A 25,000-nucleotide genomic window follows, 5' to 3' on the forward strand; every position below is an offset into this window, starting at 1 on the left:
AGTACCTTGTGGATCATTTGAATGGTTTTTCTTGTGTGTTTCAGTTAAAGAGCCATGCCTCCAACACGGGCGGAGCGGGCGGAGCGGGCAGAGCGGCGCCAGGTCTACATCTCCATGGGAGCCGAGGTAAGACAAGAAGGCTCAGGGGAACTCCGTTACCATGGCTACAGAGTAGTGTTTTATTGATGAGCCCCTTATGCATCTTTGATGTGTGTGATCTATTACAAGGTCAAAGCTCAGTATCATTCGTCATCATAACGTCATCATAACGTCATCATTACGTCATCATAACCTCATCATAACCTCATCATTACCTAATCATAACCTCATCATAAGGTCGGTTCATCAGAGCATGGTCACTCTGCTGCCAGGCATGCTGGGTTCAGCTGGGATCAGGAACGTCTGGGAGGAAGTCCCGCCTTAGGAAGGCCCCCACAACGTTTTGGAGGAAGTCCCTCCTCAGGAAGGCCCCCACAACGTCTGGGAAAAGTACCCTCCTCAGGAAGGCCCCCACAACGTCTGGGAGGAAGTACCTCCTTAGGAAGGCCCCCACAACATCTGGGAGGAAGTCCCTCCTTAGGAAGGCCCCCACAACGTATGGGAGGAAATCCCTCCTTAAAGAGGTCCCCACAACGTCTGGGAGGAAATCCCTCCTTAAGAAGGCCCCGACAACGTCTGGGAGGAAGTCCCTCCTTAAGAAGGCCCCCACAACGTCTGGGAGGAAGTCCCTCCTTAAGAAGGCCCCCACAACGTCTGGGAGGAAGTCCCTCCTTAAGAAGGCCCCGACAACGTCTGGGAGGACATCCCTCCTTAAGAAGGCCCCCACAACGTCTGGGAGGAAGTACCTCCTCAGGAAGAACCCCACAACGTCTTGGAGGAAGTACCTCCTCTTGGTCGTTCCTCCTCGCTGTTCATCCTTGTCCCAGGAGAAACACATGGAATTAAAGACAACACAACGGATTCGTTTCTGATTTTAATGTATGCCACCTGAGCTATCACTTACCCGACACTGAGTGACTCAATGGCATCGTTGAGTCACTCAGTGTACAACCACAGAGGAAGCATGTTGAACTGCTTTGATGACGTCACGTTGTACTGCTAGAGAGCGCCCTCTCCAAACGGTGTGGATGACGTTAGGTTGTACCGCTAGAGGAGGCCCGCTCCAGACGATGTACCGCTAGAGGGCGCCCTCTCCACACGGTGTGCCGCGAGTCTCGAGGTTGCCCTCTCCACACGATGACGTGATGAAGTGGAGCGGCGAGGAAATAAGGGACACAAGAAGATTATGGTCCAATCTGAGGAATCAGAAAACTTGCTATTCTAATTAGAGAAGGAGAGATATCAAATTTCACAAACGCTACCGGATATAATTATATTGTTCATAGATACATTCAATAGTGGCCATTGGCATTTATACAATAAAAATATATAATTTGCGTTATATCTTTTTTTTAGTATTTCAATTTCCTGGCACATTCTTTAGAATTCAAGAGCTGTTCTCAATATTTGACATTTTGCTTTAGCTCAAGGACAACTGAAGAAAGTGTGAATTAGGATTCACTGTCAGTTTCCAATAGAATGCAGTTTTCACTGCACTCCAATGAGACGAATTTAAGAGTGCCTTACCTCATAGAAATACTTGATTTATACTTAGACGTGCAGTTATGAGATTGATTCAGGTTCTATATGCTCTATAATGTACAGGCTAATACAGCTCCACAGCATGTTATACCCTAGGTGTGCCAAAAGTAATTTGGCACAACTATACACAGTGATTCACTCTTTGAAGCTGCTCTGTGCTTTGATTATTCAGACTGTTGCTTGTAATTCATTTCGGATAAAAGTGTCTGCTGGTGACTAAATGTTAAAGTCACATGAAAGCCAACTGTAAAACCTTTGCATCTGATAAACAAGCTCTGAAGAAAGATGCTGTACTGAAGTTAACCTCTCTTTTATTCTCAGGCACCAAAGAAGCCTTTGACAACTTTAAGATTCTGTTCAGTCTGGAGGAAATCTCAGAGATAATCTTCATCCAGTTAGAAAACACCGGGTAACGATTGAAGATAATAAATATTGAAGACATGTTTGAGCCTTAGTTAGTGACAGTAGCTGACGCTCCGGCAGTAGCTCGTAGCTCCAGCAGTAGCTTGTAGCTCTAGTTCCAGCAGGATCTCGTAGCTCCAGCAGTAGCTCGTAGCTCCAGCAGTAACTCGTAGCTCTAGCAGTAGCTCCTAGCTTCCCCTATGTGATGCCATAGATCAGCAAAGAATAGTTCCACTTTTCACTAACCTTTAGTAAAAGACTTCTAGCGTTGTAATGTTTCACCAAGCAAAGTCCTCGGTCCTCAGTGTAACCCTTGTGGTGAATGGCCTGAGTGTTGGTATGTTGATACATAAGGCCCATCAGTCCTGGTGACCACACAGGTCTGGATCCATATACGCCTTAATCTCCTAATGGGCAGCTTGGCTCGTGGATCGTCTGGCGATTGCAGTTGGGTCTGGTAATTGCTTTTCACAGCTGAAAGGTGTGATGGACGGTGGAATACATTTCTAACACGTTTGAGATAAAGCCAGCACAAGAGGAGGGGTGTTAGGCTGAATAGTATGCTGCAGTGGCCTTCATAGCCAAGATCTGCTGACAGTAATCTTCCTTCATAGTGCGACGGGCCCTGTTCACACAAAGTTATAATCTATTTCTTAATCACGTTGTCTCCCGAATCAAGTCATCCGTCACAACCGTCTCTCCCGTTGATAGGGTCGCTTACCAGAGACAGGCTACCTGTTTCCACTGAGACTTCCTGTCTGTGGAAGACCTTATTAGGTCACTTTGGAACAGGCTGTGAATTACGTTTGATCATATTGATGACCCAGGCTCAGTTCTGGGCGTTCAGGGATCTTCATATGTCTTCTCCTCGCGGTATGGGCGACACCATCCATCTAGGGCTGGGTTCTGAAACTGGAAGACCAATCGTCCTACTCTGAAGTCCGACAGGTTTGTCACGGAGCTGGATGGTCCCACCGCTCTGATCACAAACAGAAGGTCTGACCTCCAGAGACGTCGGTCTTCATCTCCACAGACCCCGTCTGTTTGGATGTGGGCAACGCCTCTCTCTGCACCGCACTCTCACAACCGTTTAACAATTGCGATTTGAAGAGAGGTTAAAAATCCATGCGTAAACGAGACTGAGGGCACCTCCACCGCAATTCAATTTGATATTAACACCAATCACTTCAACACAAACAATACTCAATATGGGGCCAAATGCAAATGGACACCAAAGATCAGTTCACCCTCTTATCCTCAACAACGCTACTGAATGCTGTTGAATCTTGCCTCCAACATCTCATCCACTCCAACCAAACCCCCCTCTCTCCCAACCCTCCCCCCCTCTATCACCCTTGTCTCACCCCTTTCACCCTCTCTCCCCTCTCTCACCCCTCCCTCACCCCTCACTCCCCTCACCCCCTCACCCCTCAGCCCTCCCTCACCCGTCCTACCGCCTCACCCCTCTCTCACCTTTCCCTCACCCCTCATAGCACCCTCCCCCCTCCCCCTGCCTGCTGTTGTTCTTGTTGAGAGGGTCCCACAGTCCCCTCCACCCCACAGCGTGAGTGGCTGGAGAGCGATGGAGCCTGAATCTCTGATGACGTGCGACCGCCGGATTAGCCGACCGGAGATAACGGCGCTTTGAAGTCTTCTTGGCTCGCTGCTTCTTAATCAGCGCTGTTTATTCACACGCATTCATCTCCGCCAGCACAGCCACTCTGAACAAAGCCCATACTAACTCTAACCCTAACCAGTACTAACCAGTACTAGCCCTAACCCATACTAACTCTAACCCTGACCAGTACTAACCAGAACTATTCCTAACCCATGCTAACTCTAACCCTAACCAGTACTAACTCTAACCCATACTAACCCTAACCAATACTAACTCTAATCCTAACCAGTACCAACTCCCTAATGAATACTAACCCTCACCCATACTAAATCTCACCCATACTCATCCTTGATTTGCATGCATGAAGGGAAGTAAGAAAAATGCAGAAATCCTAAATGTTTTTCCACGTAATGTTAACATCATTAATTGCTGTTCTTGTTTGTGTCTCAGTGGGCTCAGTCTGTGGTCGGCCCCTCTGTGTTTACATCTGAATAGTATTATTGTGATCTTCTTATTTCAGGCTCAGTGTGTAGCTGTGTGTAAGCTATGTGTTCTAGCTGTGTGTGTAGCACTGTGCTCTCGCTGTGTGTAGCTATGTGTTCTCTGTATGTGTGTGTGTGTGTGTGTGTGTGTGTGTGTGTGTGTAGCTATGTGTTGCTGCGTGTTTTCGTGTGTGTGTAGTTATGTGTTCTGTGTGAGTGTGTAGCTTTGTGTTGTGTGTGTGTGTGTGTGTGTGTGAGTGTGTAGCTACGTGTTCTTGGTGTGTGTGTAGTTATATGATCTGTGTGTGTGTGTGTGTGAGTGTGTAGCTTTGTGTTCTCTGTGTGTTCAGCTATGTGTGTAGCTATGTGTTCTGTGTGTATGTGAGTGTGTAGCTATGTGTTCCGTGTGTGTGTATCTGGGTCAGGACTCGGCCGTGGGCATAACAATGTAATAAAACACGATGTAAGCACTTCCTCCACCCGGCTGCGGCGGGGGTGGGGCGGGGCTATTTATAGATTGCTTACTGGCTGGAGATCCACGGTGAACACGTTACTGTGAACTAGCGACGAACTGCCCCTCCTACCAAACGTGTTGCTGAGGCGGACCCTCACACGCCGGCTCAGTGGACCCTGGGTGGAGGAGGAACCGGATCAACCAGACGTAGCCCTCTCTCAATAGATGGAGCCCTCTCTCTCTCCTCGTGAGAGGAGAACGATCCACCGCGTCGCATCGCCGGGCTCCGGGCTCTCCTGGGTTCTGAACGCAGGTCATCAGTCACACCTGACAGGGCTGAACTCAGGGGACCGTTGCGGAGGATATGAGGACGAGGAGGGAGTCTAACCATCAGAGAGCTGCCGGTTAGACTCTTGGGCTCCTCCTGCCCGGTCCAATGCCCATTAAGGAGGAAACCAATTGAATAACTGAGTATCATTGCTCATCGAGACACTCAAAATGTTAACATTACTCTATGTTAGTATTACTATTTATTATTTCTCTATGTTTGAGTTCAGATTGAGGATAAACTGTGTGTTCTCCATCTCCCCCTCCCCCGCATGGTCATACAGCCCTCGGGTGATTAGCATCGCTCCGCTACGACCCACTGAGGGGACGTGTTTGTATTCCCCATGGGTCCTAAAAGGACCAATGGAAGCTCAAGGTGGGGTTCCCACTCATCCATCTGAAACGTTCTAATCTATCAACGTAATCCTTCGTCTTGAGTTGATTCTCACCGGCTTTGGTTTTTCCACTTCCTCTTCCCCTCCGTGTCGTTCTGATATTGCCTCTCTGCCAGGGGACACTGAGCAGGAAGTCCGTGAGGAGAAGAGACCCCCTGAGCAGAGAACAGAGTGTGGAGGGCTTTACAACTTTTTTCTTTTTTTTCTCATCCAATTTTCTGTGGCAGCAATCGAATCATCCCTCATGAGGGATGGTTGAGGGATGCTCTCTGTGTTGTTTCTTCAGAGGAGGCCTCTATGGTTGGCATGGTGACCGTGTTATGATGCTGAGGTTCAGTAGAGGGGCTGGAGGGATGGGATCATCAGCAGATCATGGATCATTTTTACTATTTGTTCAAGAGTTTTATTTTTTTGTCCCTTGAAAAAATATCAAGGGTTGTTCAAGGGACGATATATTTTTTGCCCCTGGAAAAATTTACATTTTTCCTGATCATTACTTTAAATATAGTCTATTTTTTGGAATCTTTACTGAAAATCACGTGTTTCAAACAACACGGCATGCTGCAATTGTATGCTGAATTGAAGAAAGACCAGATTTTACGAAAACGCAGTCATCTCTGGGTCATGTTCTTGGCCCAGCCTCCAAACGGTTCATTCATTAAATGTTTCCCCCTGCATGCAGCAGAGCTCACTGCAGGGTCCAGGAATAGCTTCTTTGTAGCGCACTCTGCTCCAATGGGTCAGCTTGGATCCCCAATATTCAACGATATTCATGGCCTTACTCATCAGTACCAACACATGACTTGTTGTTCAACGTCTGACATTACGAGGACTAATCCAGGAGTTCTGGCCGTTGGTCCCTCCTCACCTCAGACTTAAACACGCTGTACACACTCTTATCTACAGCTGTGTGAGGACGTCAATACAAAGAATAAAGAGGCAGGGGAACGCAAACAAAGTGCCCCCCTAGTGCCCGACTTCAACATTAGGCTGCGGCTCACAGCAGGAACGCAATGCTAATGGTTCCAGGGTCCGCCTCATCTCAGCAGCAGAGTCTCCTTAGTCCTGCAGTGCACTGCAGAGGAACGGGAAGACAGAGGGGAGAGGAGGGACAGAGGGGGAGAGGAGGGACAGAGGGGGAGAGGAGGGACAGAGGGGGAGAGGAGGGACAGCGGGACAGAGGGAGGAGGGGAGGGACAGAGGGAGGAGGGGAGGGACAGAGGGAGGAGGGGAGGGACAGAGGGGGAGAGGAGGGACAGAGGGAGGAGGGGAAGGACAGAGGGGGAGAGGAGGGATAGAGGGGGAGAGGAGGGACAGAGGGGGAGAGGAGGGGGAGAGGAGGGACAGAGGGGGAGAGGAGAGGAGGGACAGAGGGGGAGAGGAGAGGAGGGACAGAGGGGGAGAGGAGGGGGAGAGGAGGGACAGAGGGGGAGAGGAGGGACAGAGGGGGAGAGGAGGGACAGAGGGGAAGGGGAGGGACAGAGGGTGAGAGGAGGGACAGAGGGGGAGAGGAGGGACAGAGGGAGGAGGGATAGAGGAAGGAGAGGAGGGACAGCGGGGGAGAGGAGGGACAGAGGGAGGAGGGGAGGGACAGAGGAAGGAGGGGAGGGACAGAGGGAGGAGGGATAGAGGGAGGAAGGGAGGGACAGAGGGAGGAGGGGAGGGATAGAGGAAGGAGGGGAGGGACAGATGGGAGGTCCCCAGAGAGAAGTGGGTTTAACAGTCGCTAAACACACCATGGCTGCACATCCTCATGCCTCCGCCTAATTGGTTGACTTTTGGAGGGTGTGTGCATGCGTCTGTGTGTGTGTAGGCGTGTGCGTGTGTGTGCGTCCTTACACATTGCCAGGCTAAGGGGTAGTGAACCCGTTTGCTCCAGTGGGTGATGAGGTAAATAAAACACAGAACACAGATAGTTTTCCTTGACGTACGTGATGTTGGACTAATTGAAGATCATGTTGCCATTGTGAGACGAGTGATCCACAGACTCAGTATTAAGAGTCCTGCACGCGGCCTGTGAAATGAATCTGTCTCCTTTTTACTAATTTGATGATATGTGGTCTCACACTTTGGAGTCTGGACCTCCAGCCAATCAACAACAGCTCCTGGCCAGAGCAGTGACAGCATGACACACTAATGACACCATTCATCACCTGTCACCAAGTCCCATCTTGACCGCTCACTCCCCCCCCCCCCCCCCACACCTCTCTCTTTCACTGTCTCTCTCACTGTCATGACGCCGGCTACATATTTGACATGCAATGGAATGTTTTTATTTACTTTGTGTATTGCCTTGTATTCCGTGACGTCATAGTGGTCAACGCCTCACGCCTGAATTTAAAGCCTACACACTATCCAAATGATGACGTCATTTAGCTACAGAATTCTTCAAAATAAAGGCTCTGCGTGCATATGATTATTTTGTTACTTTAAATTAAAACAACGTGTGTGTGTGTGTGTTTGTGTGTATTTTTGTTTGTGTGTGTGCATGCATGACATTATTACATCATGTCATCATTCGCTCTCTCCAATGTCTCACTCGCTCACGTTTTTTTTCCCTCTCACGCTTGAATGAAACGTGGCTGCACATCCATTTCAGTTCAACACCTGCTGCGCTGACACACACACACACACACACACACACACACACACACACACACACACACACACACACACACACACACACACACACACACACACACACACACACACACACACACACACGCTGATGACATAGTCCCCGTTTCCTCTCCCCGCCCTCTCTCCTCTCGCCTCCCTCACTCGCGTGCCTCTGCCACCCTTAATTGCTTTGCCGCGCGAGGAGCAGAGAGGGCGGGACGCAGCGAGCAGAGCGCGTGTCCACATCGTTCTCCGCTGCGGGGCGTCATGCGCGAGGTACCGAGACACAGCACAGGGAGAGAGCAGAACGCGAGCGGTCACTGGCGAGCCTCCACCGTCCTTCTGTCGCGCGGCTAGGGCGAGGAGGCGAGGGACGAGGAGGCGAGGGACGACAGCAGAATCGAGGCAGGAGGGGAGGAAGGAGGAGCGGAGCCAAGCGCTCCGTCTCCGTCGCGCTGTAGCTGACCGTAGCGGACTGCTCCTGACCCCCGCTGTGCACCATGCTCTACTTCCAGCTGGTGATCCTGGCCGGGACGGTGATGCTCGCCTACTACTTCGAGTACACGGACACCTTCAGCGTGCACGTGCAGGGCTTCTTCTGCTACGACAGTGCGCTCACCAAGCCCTACCTGGGGGGGGAGGAGCGCAGCGCCGTGCCGCCCGCCCTGCTCTACGCCCTGGTGGCCGGCCTGCCCACCCTGATGGTACGTACACACCGAGCGGCTTTACCTGTTCATGTTAACGCGGCTCTCAGCTTCCGGCCGGTGACCCCGAAGGCTGGCGCCCGTGACGAGCGCCTCATTGCATGAGTTAACGGCGTTGTTCTGTCGCAGCGCGCAAACCGTCGCGTCAGATCTCATGTCATTCCCTTCTTCACTAATGTTCTCTCAAAGTCCCTTTCATGTGTTAAAAGTAGGCCGACACTTCGTGGATCGGGGCTCGCGCACGCACGTGCAGATTCGCGCTGACGCGCACTCATCTTTCATTATGCACGCTCTCGTTTGACACCTCTCCCTTCGCCAAAAGAACATGCATTAAAGATCACACGTCCGCTAAATAACTGAACACATTATCAGAGCGTCAGAGCCTCTTTTTGCGGTGTGAACATCTGTCCGCGCTATGATCACACATATTACCTACAGGACGCAGCGGTGAATTAAAGCTTGAACGTGGAAGCAACCAATTAGACGTCGAAGGAGAGGAGCTCCAGAGGTTAATGCATGCATGTTTAAGTTGAGGACCCCGTGTGCACAGAGAATCCCCGCGGAGCCGCCCACCTGTAGTGCAGGAGCCATTGGCTGAAACAAACATCTGTCCTTTGCAAGAAAAATAGATGACAAATGACGTCATCCTGCTCTCATTTTCATCTCATCATCAGAAACCACGTATTGCATGTATATCAGCATGGGTTGGGATGTGAAGGCTGAACCATCCCGTACTCTCCTCAAACTAAACCCATCCCAACTAGTTTGAACTAAACCCATACTCCCCAGTTAAAACTAAACAAAACCCCTACACTTCAGTTCAAACTAAACCCATCCCTACTCTCCATTTCAAACTGATCCCATGCCCTACTCTCCAGGGGTCAAACTAAACCCATCCCTACTCCCCACTTAAAGCTAAACCCATCTCCAACTCTTCAGGGGTCAAACTAAACCCATCCGATACTCCCCACCTCAAACTAAACCCTAATTAGCTTCCACCTGCTTGTCTGCTAATTGATGCAGATGCGGTCTCCAGCTGCCATATGGCCGGCTCGTCAGACAGGAGCCACCAATATTACAACGTTGGTTATTTAATTCTGTTACACACTAATACAAACCAACATAATTTGATGATTCTGCTATGATTCTATTACATGCTGATTCTTTGGTTGGGCTGTGTTTTATAAATGATGATAAAAAATTGCATTTTTCTAATTAGCAGGATGTTATGTGTGGTCAGTAAGCTCTGTCTCAAACCTCATACCTCTAAGCAGAAATATTTGATATTTGATATCGAAGAACAAATGTTTTTTTGTTTAAAGATATAGAAATAACTGAACAATTGTCTGTGAGGATTGCTTGTGAGGATTGCTTGTGACAAACCATGTTAATCCAAACATTTTTAGGATGATAAGAGTATTCAACCGCTGGTTACGGCTCGCTGTCTGGGCCTGCGGGTGACTGGACAGAAATCGTTCAAACTGAACAAACGTGTCAATATCTCCAATACCCCTAGACATAAAGTCCATTCATTTGGCTGTGTGAATCTGGATACAGAATGAGGCTCCGCTGTTCCCAGTCCTGCTGCTGGGGAGATATGAATGTTACATGAGCCCAGAGAAAATAGAGACTTAATTCACGGCCAGAGGTCACAAACTTCTGTCTGCAGTATATTAGACATATATAAAAAATGGCTTCCCTAAGAATCAACCATTTATTTTTGTTATCGTACCCTTGTTCTCTTAAACATATAGTTGCAAATGTATTCAAGGTCATTTTTGCCATTCAGTTGACTGGTCAATTTTCCCAGTGAACAGTAAATGTAGTGTAAATAAATATTGTATTATACATACACTATGACTATGACATTTTCATAACCATGAAAACCAAATACCAATCTGACAAACCTTTACACATTTATTCAACACCTTTCCCCCACGGTGTGAGACTTATAGCTGGAAGTCTTAACACCTTGGCCACGGACACGGGGATATGTGGTCTCCACTCCGCTGAACCCAGAAGCATGCATATGTAAAAAGACATTGCAAAGAAAACAGAGATATGCGTTGAGATGGTACAGTCTTGCACCCTCACCACGTAGCTCAGCAGTCGCTCTGTGTTGAGATGGTACAGTCCTGCACCCTCACCATGTAGCTCAGCAGTCACTCTGTGTTGAGATGGTACAGTCCTGCACCCTCACCATGTAGCTCAGCAGTCGCTCTGTGTTGAGATGGTACAGTCCTGCACCCTCACCATGTAGCTCAGCAGTCGTTCTGTGTTGAGATGGTACAGTCCTGCACCCTCACCATGTAACTCAGCAGTCGCTCTGTGTTGAGATGGTACAGTCCTGCACCCTCACCATGTAGCTCAGCAGTCGCTCTGTGTTGAGATGGTACAGTCCTGCACCCTCACCATGTAACTCAGCAGTCGCTCTGTGTTGAGATGGTACAGTCCTGCACCCTCACCATGTAGCTCAGCAGTCGTTCTGTGTTGAGATGGTACAGTCCTGCACCCTCACCATGTAGCTCAGCAGTCGCTCTGTGTTGAGATGGTACAGTCCTGCACCCTCACCATGTAGCTCAGCAGTCGTTCTGTGTTGAGATGGTACAGTCCTGCACCCTCACCATGTAACTCAGCAGTCGCTCTGTGTTGAGATGGTACAGTCCTGCACCCTCACCATGTAGCTCAGCAGTCGCTCTGTGTTGAGATGGTACAGTCCTGCACCCTCACCATGTAACTCAGCAGTCGCTCTGTGTTGAGATGGTACAGTCCTGCACCCTCACCATGTAACTCATTAGTCGCTCTGTGTTGAGATTGTACAGTCCTGCACCCTCACCATGTAGCTCAGCAGTCGCTCTGTGTTGAGATGGTACAGTCCTGCACCCTCACCATGTAGCTCAGCAGTCGCTCTGTGTTGAGATGGTACAGTCCTGCACCCTCACCATGTAACTCAGCAGTCGCTCTGTGTTGAGATGGTACAGTCCTGCACCCTCAACATGTAACTCAGCAGTCGCTCTGTGTTGAGATGGTACAGTCCTGCACCCTCACCATGTAGCTCAGCAGTCGCTCTGTGTTGAGATGGTACAGTCCTGCACCCTCACCATGTAACTCAGCAGTCGCTCTCCCGATCTCTGTGAGGTTTCACACATTCAGTACGGGTGCTTAGTGGTCCAAGCCATAGTTTGATTGCAAAGCAGTGCCATCAATGTTAATTACTCCATTAGCTGGATGGCTAAGGGCTTTCACAGCTCATACAGCCGTAAGGGTAAGAGTGAAAACACATGAGGAACAGAGCACACAACAGGGCTGTCAGGCGATAAGGGCTAACTCATTACTTAGCTAAGAGAGGTTTTATTCCAGGACTATAAAAGTGTTCACACTATGTTTCTTTTATTGGGCTTGAGATTAGTGGCCCTGGGTCGCCCACTTGTCAGGGCTAATGGTTTAAAACCACTGTGCTGAACTAGCTAGTGTGCATCAGGGCCAGCAGAACTATGTGAACAAGGGTCCAGTAAGCCAGGGCTAACGTTAGCTTGGGGCTGAGCGGTGAACAGTGTGAAAGCCTCTCGTGTTTCCATGTTGAAAGTCATCATGCGCATGCTACAATACGGTCTCTGGACTGGTACTGATGCCACACACCCAAAGAGGCTGGATCCTCGAGCCCCCCTCCTGGGACACCGTCCTCCCATTAACACTAACAAATTATTCCAGTTCTTCACTCTGCTGTGGTGACCTTGGTGGATGGAGATAAGGAGCATGATTGTTTTGATTGGGTTTGTTTTCAGCATTGTTCTCCGCAGTCCCATAACCGCGTTGATCACAGTAAGACCGTGGAGGTCCTTGCATCTCTGTAACTCTGACAAACAAACATGTCTCCTAAGAGTTCAATGACGACAACAGTTAAAAAGAAAACAAGGTAGTCCATTATCTCTTTCCGTTTCATATGAATACATACAACACAAAAAAAGATGAAACGAAAAACAAAAGCAGAAGCAAAGAATCCTCATGGGAACCAAACTTGTTGAAAGTATAATTTATTCATCACACTGGTCCCCACATTTCATCTTAGAGGCTTCTGTTTAAGCTCAAGGTTGGAAACTCCCCAGCAGAGCTCCTCTAAGCATTCCCATGTCAAGGTTTCCTGTACAGTCATTCTGCTGAAAAGTTGGGCATGAGAGAGGCAGATCTCAGCTGGTACAACCTCAGATGACAGCTGAACAAAGACCTCCTATAGGACTGAGGATATGTGTTATCGCTCTGCATAGAAATTTGCCCTGCATGACTTCAACATCTGCAGAATAATTGCTAAACTACCGTACTACTTTTATACTGCGTACAGTTGACTGTTACCTGTACAATAAGCAGATATCAAAGGAGTAGAATGTTTCCTCTCCCTTTATGGATTTCAGTCCAGCTTCAGTCCGTGTTCAGCCCTGGAAAATGTTGATACCACAGGTTTGCAAACTGGGCATGAAGCACAAGAAAAGTGTTATTCAGTTTTTACGGGGTGGAACGACTGGAGCAACATTTTTTTGGTTAGTATGTACTTGAGATACTAGATAATTTTTGGACCCACATTGGACTCTGCTGTCGTAAGGGCAGAACTACTTTATTGGTCTTATTGGGGATGATGGTTATAATAAAACATATTCTGAATAAGGTTGCTCTTTAATTCTGTATTTGAGGCTGTGCATGTTGACATTTTACAACCAGGTCATGTAGTGCCTAAGGCGGAAGTTAAAAATAGCCACGGTCATGACTTAGAAATCCTGTCTAAACAAGAAAACATCATCAGCATAACTTGGCGTATTAGGCATCTTTGTCACGACCTCCCATCTACTGAACAACGGTGAACGCTGGGTGCTTGGGGGTGTGGCTGGGGTTGTAGGGGTGCTGGGGGGGGGGGGGGGGGGGGGGGGGCGGGGGGAGGTGGGACCATCATATCTCTTGGCTCCTCCATATTTAGTAGAGGTTGGTCCTGCCCGGCCCTTGGCACACAAACCTTATCTCTCCAATTAGCAGATTGTATTCAATGACTGCTTTGGGGATCTCTGAGTACTGCTGTGGAAAGAATCCTGATACAAAGTTACATAGCAGGAGAGAGTAAAGGAGACACCCCCACGACGGACAACTAGGGAACAGGCATACACTGAGTCGGATGCCAAGAGTTGAACTTGCAGACGCATTGCTTCAATGTGAGCACAATAACTCAAGATGTGCTTACAGTACAACAACTGCAGGTGTTGTTCAGTGTGATCAAGCAGGAGAATCCACGTTTAACGTTGTGTACACAGCATCAGAAAGGTTGTTTAATGAATGCATATAATATGCATATAATAATAATGCATGTGTTTTTCAGGTTTAACTACTGCATGTGTACTGAAGGTTAATGTAATGCATGTATACTCTAGGCATAACTACTGTATGTGTTCTTTAGGTATAACTACTGCATGTGCACTTTAGGTTCATGTACTGCTTGTGCACTTTAGGGTCATGTACTACACGTCTACTTAAGGTTCATGTGCTGCATGTGTAGTAGATGTAGTTGACGATCTATATAAAGAACCCTTTAATTGCTAGTATAGTGGGGCTCTTCCAGCGCTCCATGCTCCAGTACAATAGGAGGCTCCGGTATAAAGGTACGCATTTCTTTGGAAAGGTAACCATTTGTCAAATGGATTGCGTTATTAAAAGTTAAACAAAGTGAGCCATTCCCTCCGGCTTCACTCTAAGTGTGCTTATCAGCGTTATGGTGATAATTAGAGCCTAGCTCCGCTGCCGACTCCTCAATGGAACACAGACCTGCAGAGCAGTCTGATCCCAGGCTGGGACGGAGATCTCCTGGGTTTGAGGTCCAACCTGGCACTGCCTGGCGGTCTGCCCAGGCATTTTGACACACAACCTTTAGAAGACATGTTTTTCATGTTTTTAAAGCCTTTTTATTTTGAATGAGAAGACGAACACAGGTGTTTTGATCAAGGAGGATGATCCATCGTTTCCTCGTGAACCCTCCTTAGAGCGTTGTTTGGTGGAGCGTCACAGCGGGCTGCGTCCCAGGGGGGGTGTGAACCGGTTCTCTCACAGCCTTGAGGAAAATCCAGTTCTGACGAATGCACTGCCCTGCCCCCATCCCACCCCCCTTCTGAAGGACTCCCGCTTTACCTCCAGATGGAGACGAACGATGTCAGCCCTGAACAAGGTGCTGTCAGCCAGTGTATGAACTATACAAAGAAAGCTTCTCTCCAAATATCAACAAACACTTATGAAGATGAATAACATGTTTGGCTTTCAGCAGTTATGATGTTAAATGTGCCAAAACTAGGAGAGAAAGAGAGATAGAGAGAGACTAACTCGAACCCTTCACCATCATGTTCATGGTCACCAAGGTCCTGTCAAGTTGAGTTCCTCCCAATGAGACTGGGCTGTGTTTCCCAGTGGGTCTGGGCTGTGTTTCCCAGTGAGACTGGGTTGTGTTTCCCAGTGAGACTGGGCTGTGTTTCCCAGTGAGACTGGGAATGTGAGCGGCCCCTTGTTACTACTCAGATCATTCCAGGGCAGTAATTAAAAGCTGACCTTCTGGATGGTCAGTTGAAAATGGAGACTTAGATATGTGAGATGGAGATCCAGAGTGGGTCTTACTTCTGTAGTGCGCTGTTTTCCCAAATTAAATGGGGGATTAGTCAGCTGTTTTGGTTGATGCTTGAATGCATTTATTGAAAGGCGCTTTGGACAAATAAGTCAGCTAAATAAAGTATGGTATTGTAGGGGAGAAAGAGTTTTGGTATTTGGTCATTACGGGACATGATTGGTGACGAAGCACCCAGCTTTGTTTTATTTGGGGGGGGGGGGGGTCAGATGTTATGTGAGGGGGGGTAGGGGGTGTTCAGATGGTATTGGTAGAAGCCTGCCAGTTGTCAGACACAAAGAATAAAACTGAGCTGGCTTCTGCGTCATCATCGCTGCTTCCTCCCAGCGTATCAGAAGCTTCCAGAAGAATCAGGCCACAACGGCCATTACCCTGCACCACATAGTTTACAGAAGGAACATGTGCCACATATTACATGTTATGTAATGTTTGTATCGAGCCCTGGTATTGGATATCATCTGGGATATTGGTCCACTTATTCCTGAGCGTGATCTATTATCTTTAGCCGGTCTTAAAGGTATCGCTTTACAGAACACATTAGTGATCCATGACCGGAACATTATTTGGGTCATTTTGTTAGCAGAACTGCAACGCTGATTTCATCGACCGCTTTAAAATGCATTTATGTTTTAACCTGTGTACTTTACACTCATTAAGTATTAAACAGAACAAACAGTTGACCGGAGGCTCTGCGTTTGAAGGCTTGAGCGTTTCAACAGAATGTCAACAGAAGCCTAGCAGTGTTTTGTTGTAACCCAGTAAGTTAGCACTTAACGGGGATATGTTACAGATCCACGGTCAATCCCCACTTTGATGCTCTTCAGTCGTGAATGAATTATACACGAGTATCATTCATGTCACAGTATCCGACATCTTGTGCAGACGTTTTATATTCATTCATATACTAATATATCCCTTCGCTTCCTTCCATTGGGAAGAGATCCCTTGAAAGAGTCTGATGTAATGCGGACCCGTTCCACGAAGATACACACCTTAATTAGGAGCCCTGGCCCATTTTCAGAGGAACTGTCTTAAGAGAATCCTAATGTGTTTGTTTCGAGGCTGGGCTAATTGTGTGTGTATTGATGTTCCCCTTGGATGTGCTGTCAGCCGAGCCCCTGCCCTGTGGCACCGCGTCGCTCATCCATGAAGGATTCAGGCTTGTCTGCATGGGAGTGCCGACAGAGAGGGCAACACAGTCAGATACGTTAAACTAGCTACACTGACTCACGCTAAACCAACCCTGAGCCCCATAGAACCGTAGACCTTTAGAGGCAGAGATAGAAATATAGAATTATGTATATATATATATATATATATATATATATATATATATATATGGGTTAATATATATTGATATATACTAATACTTGTGTATAATAACTGTATATAATGAATAAGTATAACGATATACAAGTGATGACATTACACCGATAAACATGGTGTTTAGGTTGGTGTTTTGTTGCGTAATTCTTTTGATGATGATCCACCTGGAACATGGAGCGTTTGCACTTTATTCATCTTCTACAAAGAACTTTCTGTTCATTTGGGGTCGGTTTCTTGGTCTCAAGAGGGTAATCAAACTAAAGTGAAGCCGTAACAATTATTGATTCCAGCTGCCGTTTCAACCCGGGTTGGGTCAGTGTCAGGGGGTTTGGTAGTTGAATGTAATAAACAATAAGACGTAATAATTACAATATAATATAATTATAAGTCACCAGAAAGAACACTCTGGTTTTCTCAGTGCTGCCAGGATCACCCCTCCCTGACTCCCACTTCCCAATGATACCAGTTAGACCGGGCTGTGTTTCCCAGGGAGAGCGGCCCACTTCAGAACCAGACCTTTCGATAAAGGAGTTTAGTAGACGTTAGCTACTTTCCAGTTATCAATATACTGTCTGTATTATATCGTTAGTCGTGCTTGAATGGTCAGTTTTTAGCCCTAAACAGCACTTTGAGCTTGCCTGAATTTACAGCACTTCATGAATAAAGTGAAACATTATTATTGGTATTATTTATCACTTTGAGTTTCTTTATCCAGACAGCTAGGAAAAGCTGGGAACTTTGCCCATAAATATTTGATGGACACAAACACTTCTGGCTTGGCCTCTTCATGACTGAAACAACTGCCTGGCAAAACTTTTTTTTTTCTGAGGATTGTAAAAGAAACCTTGATCGTGGCAGAGAGGTTAGTTCAAATGGAGTGCAACCAAAACACAGACATGAACCGCTGGGCAGCTGGGACCAGGGCTGTGTGAGGAAGAGTCTATTCTATCTATTCTACTGATCTTAGGGAATAAAAACACTGCTATTTACTTTTGGTAATTTCGTCGTATTCTCTGTATTCTTCCCAGCAGGACATTGCCATGCAGCGCCACTGTTAAACTCGCCTCACATATAAAAACCGGCAGAATCCACGCAGCCTCAGTGGTCAACATGGCCGCCGCTTCCAGAAGCTTCCCTTTCTTTCTATAATCCTCAACTCTGCGAGGGTCTATTTATAATTACCGTTCAGACTGCCTTCCAGAAAGCAGGAAATCCTCCTCTGCCTTCCTTTGTGTTTTGTTCTCCACCAGACGTGTCAATACCCGGCTTTGAAGTTTCCTCAAGGCCTCATTCCGTCACCTAGAGACTTTGGGAGGCACACGAATGAATTAAACGCATTTGCCTGCAGAGTTTTGGGGTTTGCACCGTTTGCATAAACCTTAGAAGTGGTGCACCTGTTTGACTACTACACCCGTAGCCTCCACTCTCTCCCGTAGCCCCTCCACCTTGCTTTTGTTGGCTCTAGAACTGTGAAACATCTCCTGACTTGACATGGATTGAATTGCTGAATTGTAATGAGTTTGTCTCTCCTGGCTTCACTAAAGCCTCCGTTACCAATATAATGAGGGAAGAGCGCTTTGTTGTACTGATCTGTTGTAGTTGATGAATGAAACGATAGGAGGAGTGCTTTATGGAGCCATTGACGATCTGCTCCTGCTGTGTTTCTGCTTCTTGTGAGGCGCGCTCACGCCAAGCACTCTTCACGAGAGCCCGTACAACAAACTGGATCGTTAGGCAGTTTTAGAGGTGCCAAGAGAGGCCGTTATGATTGTCTAATTACCCAGACCAGCATCGTCTTAAAGACGTATATTGTTTGTTCAGGAGGCATCTCCTCCCCCACTGGCTCCCGTTCTCCTGCTCTGTGTGACGGTGGAGCGCTCAGCTCGAGCTGCATTTAGCTGTCAAAGGGAAGCATGGAAGCACAGACAGCACCACGCATCAGTGGTGTTCAGCTTCAGAGGCCTCCAGGGACCAGTGGGCTGTATGTGAAGACCCTGCAGTGATGATGATTCAGATCCACCTGAGAGAGTTCTGTGTACACGAGCCCTCACTTCTCCATCAGTGGCAGCACAGCAGGATTCCTGTCTGGTCGTCTTTCTAAATGTATTCATCAAAACGTGAGGAATATAATAAAAGTATGCAGGCTCTAGGAACGCAGAAAGAACGCATCAGAACTGCATCGTAGCATTCAAGACTCAAGATCTGTATTTACCCCGAGGGAAATTAGTCTTGGACCTAAAGGCTGACACATAAAAACACGTACCATAATAGTGCAATGACGGACATAAAGCGACAGAAAGGCTCCCACCACAATCCCCTTTACTGCCCTGGCGACCAGTCTGTTTACCAAGGATTTGAACTGAGCTTGTTGTTCCCGATGCAGTTTGACTTCAGCTTCCACACAATTAACTTTCCTCTTCACTGTTCTTTTAGAACGTCTTGTGTATTCCCCAGGACTTCTGCTGTCCTTGGAACATGACCATCAGTTGTTACGGTGTTATTGACACTGTCACAGTCTAGGGTAATGATGAGAATCTAACCTAATGGTGAAGTATTGTGATCTGTTGAGTGCAGTGGCTTCCTGTTGAGTGTCATATCTGTAATGGACCTCCCAATGTGGCTCCCAGTTCAATGTGGCCCCCCGTTCAATGTGTCCCCCAGTTTCAACGTGGGAAGTTAAACACTTCTCTCCAAACTTCTACGCCCGACTTTTCAAAGTTGGGCGAAGTTGCCCATCGCTGATTCGACACGCCAACAAGAAACGTCAGCACCCAGCAGTGTGCACCTTTGAGGTGCACAGAGCAGTGTGAGGTGCACTATCTCGCACTGGCTACAATCTCTTGGCTACAAAAGCCTCAATGGTTCAGTAGAAGATTGGAACTGCCATACTCGTTTACGTCTTAAATGATTGCCAATCGCGCATTATCTGATAATCCAGACTTTGAGAGTGTCTGTTGTGAATAGAGAGTGAGCGGCGGTGATTATGAGCCTTATGCTTGGAGTCAGTCTGTTATCCCTCTGTTTTAACCTGACCCCAGAGAACGTCTGACAGCGAGCCGTCCAGCTAACGTTGGTGGGATTACATGAGGAGCTTTGCGGAGCTAAGCTGATCACTGGGGCTATTACTGAATGAGAAGAACATGGCCTGCGTGGACCGGGAGCTAATGGGGTGGGACCAGCAGGGGTTTTAACAGGATACTGTGTTGACTGAGGCTGGTGATACGACCCTCTGTGCCAATATGTAATCCTGTTAGATTCAAAACCATTTAGGCAAAATAGCAAAATATTCATGGATTCATCTCCGCCATTTAAATGAGGAGCTAATTGGCTTTATTTTATGATGTGTTTTTATGTAAAGGTGCAGTGTGGAGCCCTGCACTGCTTCACTGCTGCACTCCGTATGCTGCTCTGCTGCCTCGTTGGCTTCATAAGACCTGAGAGGGGATCCACAGCAGGGAGTTTTACACACAGGCCGTGGTACGGGCTTTGTTAGCCGAGCCAATTAGCTTAATTCATGACCCAGATTAAAGGGTAGCAGCTCCCCAAGCCCGGCCCCAGGTGATCTACTCCTCCACTGAGGAGGCTGCTCTCCATCATAGGTTGAGGCTCTCTCTCCTCCCCTGCATCTCTCTCTCTGTTTGTCTGTCCTCTCTCTCTCTCTGTCTGCCTCTCTGTCTGTCTGTCTGTCTGTCTGTCTGTCTGTCTGTCTGTCTGTCTGTCTGTCTGTCTGTCTGTCTGTCTGTCTGTCTGTCTGTCTGTCTGTCTGTCTGTCTGTCTGTCTGTCTGTCTGTCTGTCTGTCTGTCTGTCTGTCTGTCCTCTCTCTCTCTCTCTGTCTGTCCTCTCTCTCTCTCTCCCTCTCTCTCTCTCTCTGTCTGTCCTCTCTCTCTCTCTCTCTCTCTCTCTCTCTGTCTGTCTATCAGTCCTCTATCTCTGTCTCTGTCCATGTCTCTCTTCTCTCTCCCTCTGTACACTTGGTACTCTCTCTCTCTAGCTCTGTCTCTGTCGCTCTGTACTCTCTCTCTGTCTTCCACTTCTCACCAGTCAAATCACATTACTGGCTGTGGATAAACCTATGTGGTGAGAGACTGTCGCCACACACACACACACACACACACACACACACACACACGCACACACATGGACGAATGCACATACACGCACACACAAGATGATGGATAGACACACACACAAACACAGACAGACACAAACACACACACGCGCGCACGCACACGCGCGCACGCACGCGCGCGCACACACACACACACACACACAAGCAGATAAATGCGCGTGGATGTGTGTGTGCTCTGCTCAGACAAACCAAGGTCGCCCGTAGTTGAGCATTTCCAGATGTGCCTACAGAGCGGGGTGACTCGGTTCTCATCCGCCCGGAAGCAGCGGACGAGGTCAAGGGTGGTGGGTGGTGAGGGAGGGGAAGACCTCCGGCCCTGCCCTGGGACCCCCACTGGGCTCCCCACTGGGCCCCCCCACTGCCCCCCCCCCCCCGTTCAGACACTTTGGTTCTCTGAGGGGAAAGTAAACCCTTTCTAGGGTCTAACGTTTAGTTTTGGGTCATAAACTTGTTAACTAGTGAGACCCTGTTCACATCAGAGTCGTTTGAAAACGTTCCATCGCCAAACAGACTCCCTCTAGCGGTTCTCATTAACTGGCTGGAACCTGGCCGAGCCGTTCTGTAAGCAGGAGAACACAGAAGTGCCTGGTATGAAGAGCAGTGGCACCTCCTTCAGGAGCAGACCACAATGTCATTGAGTGGAGGCAGGCCGGTCGATTCTCGATCAGCTCCTAAAGTTTGTCAATGCTTTCCTGTTTCCATTGGCAACTGCAACCTAGCTTCTATTCTGGTCTTCACACCTGAATACGTTCGGTTGAGGTGGGGAAACGTGGGCCACATCACACCTCGTGACTCGTACAGGTGAAGTAGCACTTCACCTGTCTCATCTATATATATCTTTATCTAGATCTATATATATCTAGTATATATATATATATATATATATATATATATATATATATATATATAAATGATTGAGGGGGGTATAATTGATCTATCTATCTCTTACTCACTCACCCACCCAGACCCACTTACCCACTCACTCACTCACTCACTCACTCACTCACTCACTCACTCACTCACTCACTCACTCACTCACTCACTCACTCACTCACTCACTCACTCACTCACTCACTCACTCACTCACTCACTCACTCACTCACTCACTCACTCACTCACTCACTCACTCACTCACTCACTCACTTGAATCTAACAAGATTAGATATTGGCACAGTGTATAGCACCAGCCTCAGTCAACACACAGTATCGTATTATAAACCCATGCTGTTCTGTCTGTGTGTCTATCTGTCTGTGTGTCTGTCTCTATTGATGGAGCCTCTGGTTCTAACATAACTACACCAAGGCCGCTGAACAATCTGGTCCAGGTTCCTCGACGGTGCGGGAGGTTTTATTGTCTCTTTAAAGTCGGGCGTGTTCTGAGTTGTGAGTGTTCTTCACCATGTGGACCTGTGTCTCCTGGACCTCATTCCCACCCATCTTGTTGGACTGAGACCTGACTCTCATCGCATGGGGCCCCGAACTTACCAAGTCCTCCTCAAGGGGCCCCCATCCTGCCGCTGGGACCGCATCACTTTTCCACTTCACTGCCTTGTGAAATTGGACGGGTGATTTCCCGTTTCACCTTGGCTGTCTTTCAGTCCTCTCCGGGTTGTGATGCTCATCACATATTTAGAGGCTGCCTCTCAGACACTGGGATGAGCTTCGCTGTGTCAGATGTCTAGCATTGAAATTCTGTCGTTGTCGTTGGAACTATATGGCTGCTGTGCTGGGAAGCAAACTGGCAACAACAAAACTGATGACATAAGTTTTGGGAGGACAGAGGACGGTCTGTCTGTCTTTCTTCCTGTCTTTCTTCCTGTCTTTCTTCCTGTCTGTCTGTCTGTCTGTCTGTCTGTCTTTCTTCCTGTCTTTCTTCCTGTCTGTCTGTCTGTCTGTCTGTCTGTCTGTCTGTCTGTCTGTCTGTCTGTCTGTCTGTCTGTCTGTCTGTCTGTCTGTCTGTCTGTCTGTCTGTCTGTCTGTCTGTTGAATTATTCCGCTCCAGCGCTCACAAAGCCGGGGGCATCACTCTCCTCTAGGCATTGTTGTTCTGTTTGAAGCTCAGCTATCATCACTACCAATGTGGTTTATTACTGCTGATTCTCTTCTGAAGATAAGGAGTATACATGCTGGTGCATAAGCAGTGGAATGTGTATTATCCCAAAGAGCAAGCCTAAAGAAATGCTAGGACGTTTAGAATACTTTGTTGGACTAACGGGATGCCTCTCTCTCTCTCTCTCTCTCTCTCTCTCTCTCTCTCTCTCTCTCTCTCTCTCTCTCTCTCTCATTGTCTTGTTCTCTCTCTCTCTCTCTCTCTCTCTCTTTGTCTTGTTCTCTCTCTCTCTCTCTACTGCCTCTGGCTCTGTCTCTCTCTCCTCTCTGTCTGTCTGTCTGTGTCTGTCTCTCGCTCTCTCTCTAGATCATGGTCACAGAGACGGTCCTCTTTCTGGTACAGTACACGTCCAAAGAGTTTGACCGACTGGAGACGACGGTTGCCACGGGAGACTGCTGCTACCTCAACCCACTGGTCAGGCGCACCTTCCGCTTCCTGGGTGAGCCCCGTCCACCACGTTACCATGACGATTGGTCCACATGTTGTCACCGTGTGTGACCATGCCGAATGGGACGTGCCCGTGTTGTCACCGCATGTAACCATGTCGATCTGTCCACATGTTGTCACGGTGTGTAACCATGACGATTGGTCCACATGTTGTCACCGTGTGTAACCATGACGATGGGACGAACAGATGTTGGTGCCAGATTTAGATAATTGCTTAGATATCAATTCAATAGATTTTTCTGGCACACACAAGCCTTCGGAAATTCTGTATTTTCCACATGCACACCGTTCAGGCACACTTTACACAGAAACGCACAAGCATACGCACACACACACGCACACACACACATACACACACACACACTAACACATACACACACACACACACACACACACACACACACACACACACACACACACACACACAAACTCCTGTGGCGGGCCATAGCTATGATGACAGCGCAGTACGATATTACTCCAGTCACATTTAAGTGTGGGGATGAGATAAGGCCATAAGGATTGGAGACCTTCTCCCTGGGGGTTGGAGGGGGGAGGAACGTCTCCATCCCTGCTGTGGCCCGGGGTTAACACAGCTAACGGGGGGGCGGGGGGGGGGGGTCTTTCTTATGATTGCTCCCCTCACCCTCCTGGCGAGCTTATTTGGATTTGGATTAGCGCCGCGCTGTCGTAGCATTAATCCTCATGACGGGATGGAGCCTGTGGTGACCAGAGCCATCAGCCAGCCATCAGCTGCTACCCTCACTAGTTAACAAGTTTATGACCCAAAACCAGCCGGAGACCCTCAGCAGGCCTCAGCCCTGTGGTGACCAGAGCCATCAGCCAGCCTGAGAGCCTCAGCCGGCCTCAGCCCTGTGGTGACCAGAGCCATCAGCCTGTTGAGAGCGTCAGTCGGCCTCAGCCCTGTGGTGACCAGAGCCATCAGCCTGTTGAGAGCGTCAGTCGGCCTCAGCCCTGTGGTGACCAGAGCCATCAGCCAGCCTGAGAGCCTCAGTCGGCCTCATAGCTCTGTCGGCGCCTGTTAGAGACACCGAGACACAGAGCCGTCTTCACCTTGTCTTCATCACTTAAGACGATGCTCTGTTTTATACAGACACTAGACTCTCACCCCGGCGTGCACACGCACGCACGCACATACACACTACACACGCATGAACGCACACACTGAACATACTCACACACTGAACACACACACGTACACACGCGCATACGCAAAGACAATGTATGCGCGCACACACATCCACGCACATGCACACACACGTAAACACACGTACGAACAGTCACTAATGCACAAACACGCATCAGCACACTGACACTGCGGACATCCAGAAGCAAAACGTAATGAGTTCCACCCACACGTACCACTAATGAGCCGACCTGGAAGATAGATGATATATGTACAGTAAATGAAACCATTAACTACTGCTCACCTCTGCAGTAGAAAGGTCCTTCAGTGACCTACCTGAGCTGTATGGGGGGGCCACACTGGGTCAGGCAGCACGGCCTATCGAGCCGTCCCTCTATAGAGCTGTCCCTGTATAGAGCTGTCCCTGTATAGAGCAGCATAGTGATGGCCCTGTATAGAGCTTTCCCTGTATAGAGCTGTCCCTGTATAGAGCTGTTCCTGTATAGAGCAGCATAGTGATGGCCCTGTATAGAGCTTTCCCTGTATAGAGCTGTC

General features: G+C 48.3%; 1 protein-coding gene across 1 annotated transcript in view; it reads left to right on the plus strand.

The window, feature by feature from the left end:
• The first annotated feature begins 8,408 nt into the window (after window positions 1-8,408).
• Window positions 8,409-25,000, plus strand: part of LOC130377239 (phospholipid phosphatase-related protein type 5-like) — a 28,818-nt gene continuing 12,226 nt past the window's right edge. Inside the window, 2 exon segments of the mRNA XM_056584273.1 lie at window positions 8,409-8,642; window positions 23,161-23,293. Of these exon segments, the coding sequence (XP_056440248.1) occupies window positions 8,439-8,642; window positions 23,161-23,293 (337 nt within the window). The 5' untranslated portion in view covers window positions 8,409-8,438.

The sequence above is a fragment of the Gadus chalcogrammus genome, chromosome 23 (assembly GCF_026213295.1).
Source record: "Gadus chalcogrammus isolate NIFS_2021 chromosome 23, NIFS_Gcha_1.0, whole genome shotgun sequence".
NCBI classification, from domain to species: Eukaryota; Metazoa; Chordata; class Actinopteri; order Gadiformes; family Gadidae; genus Gadus; species Gadus chalcogrammus.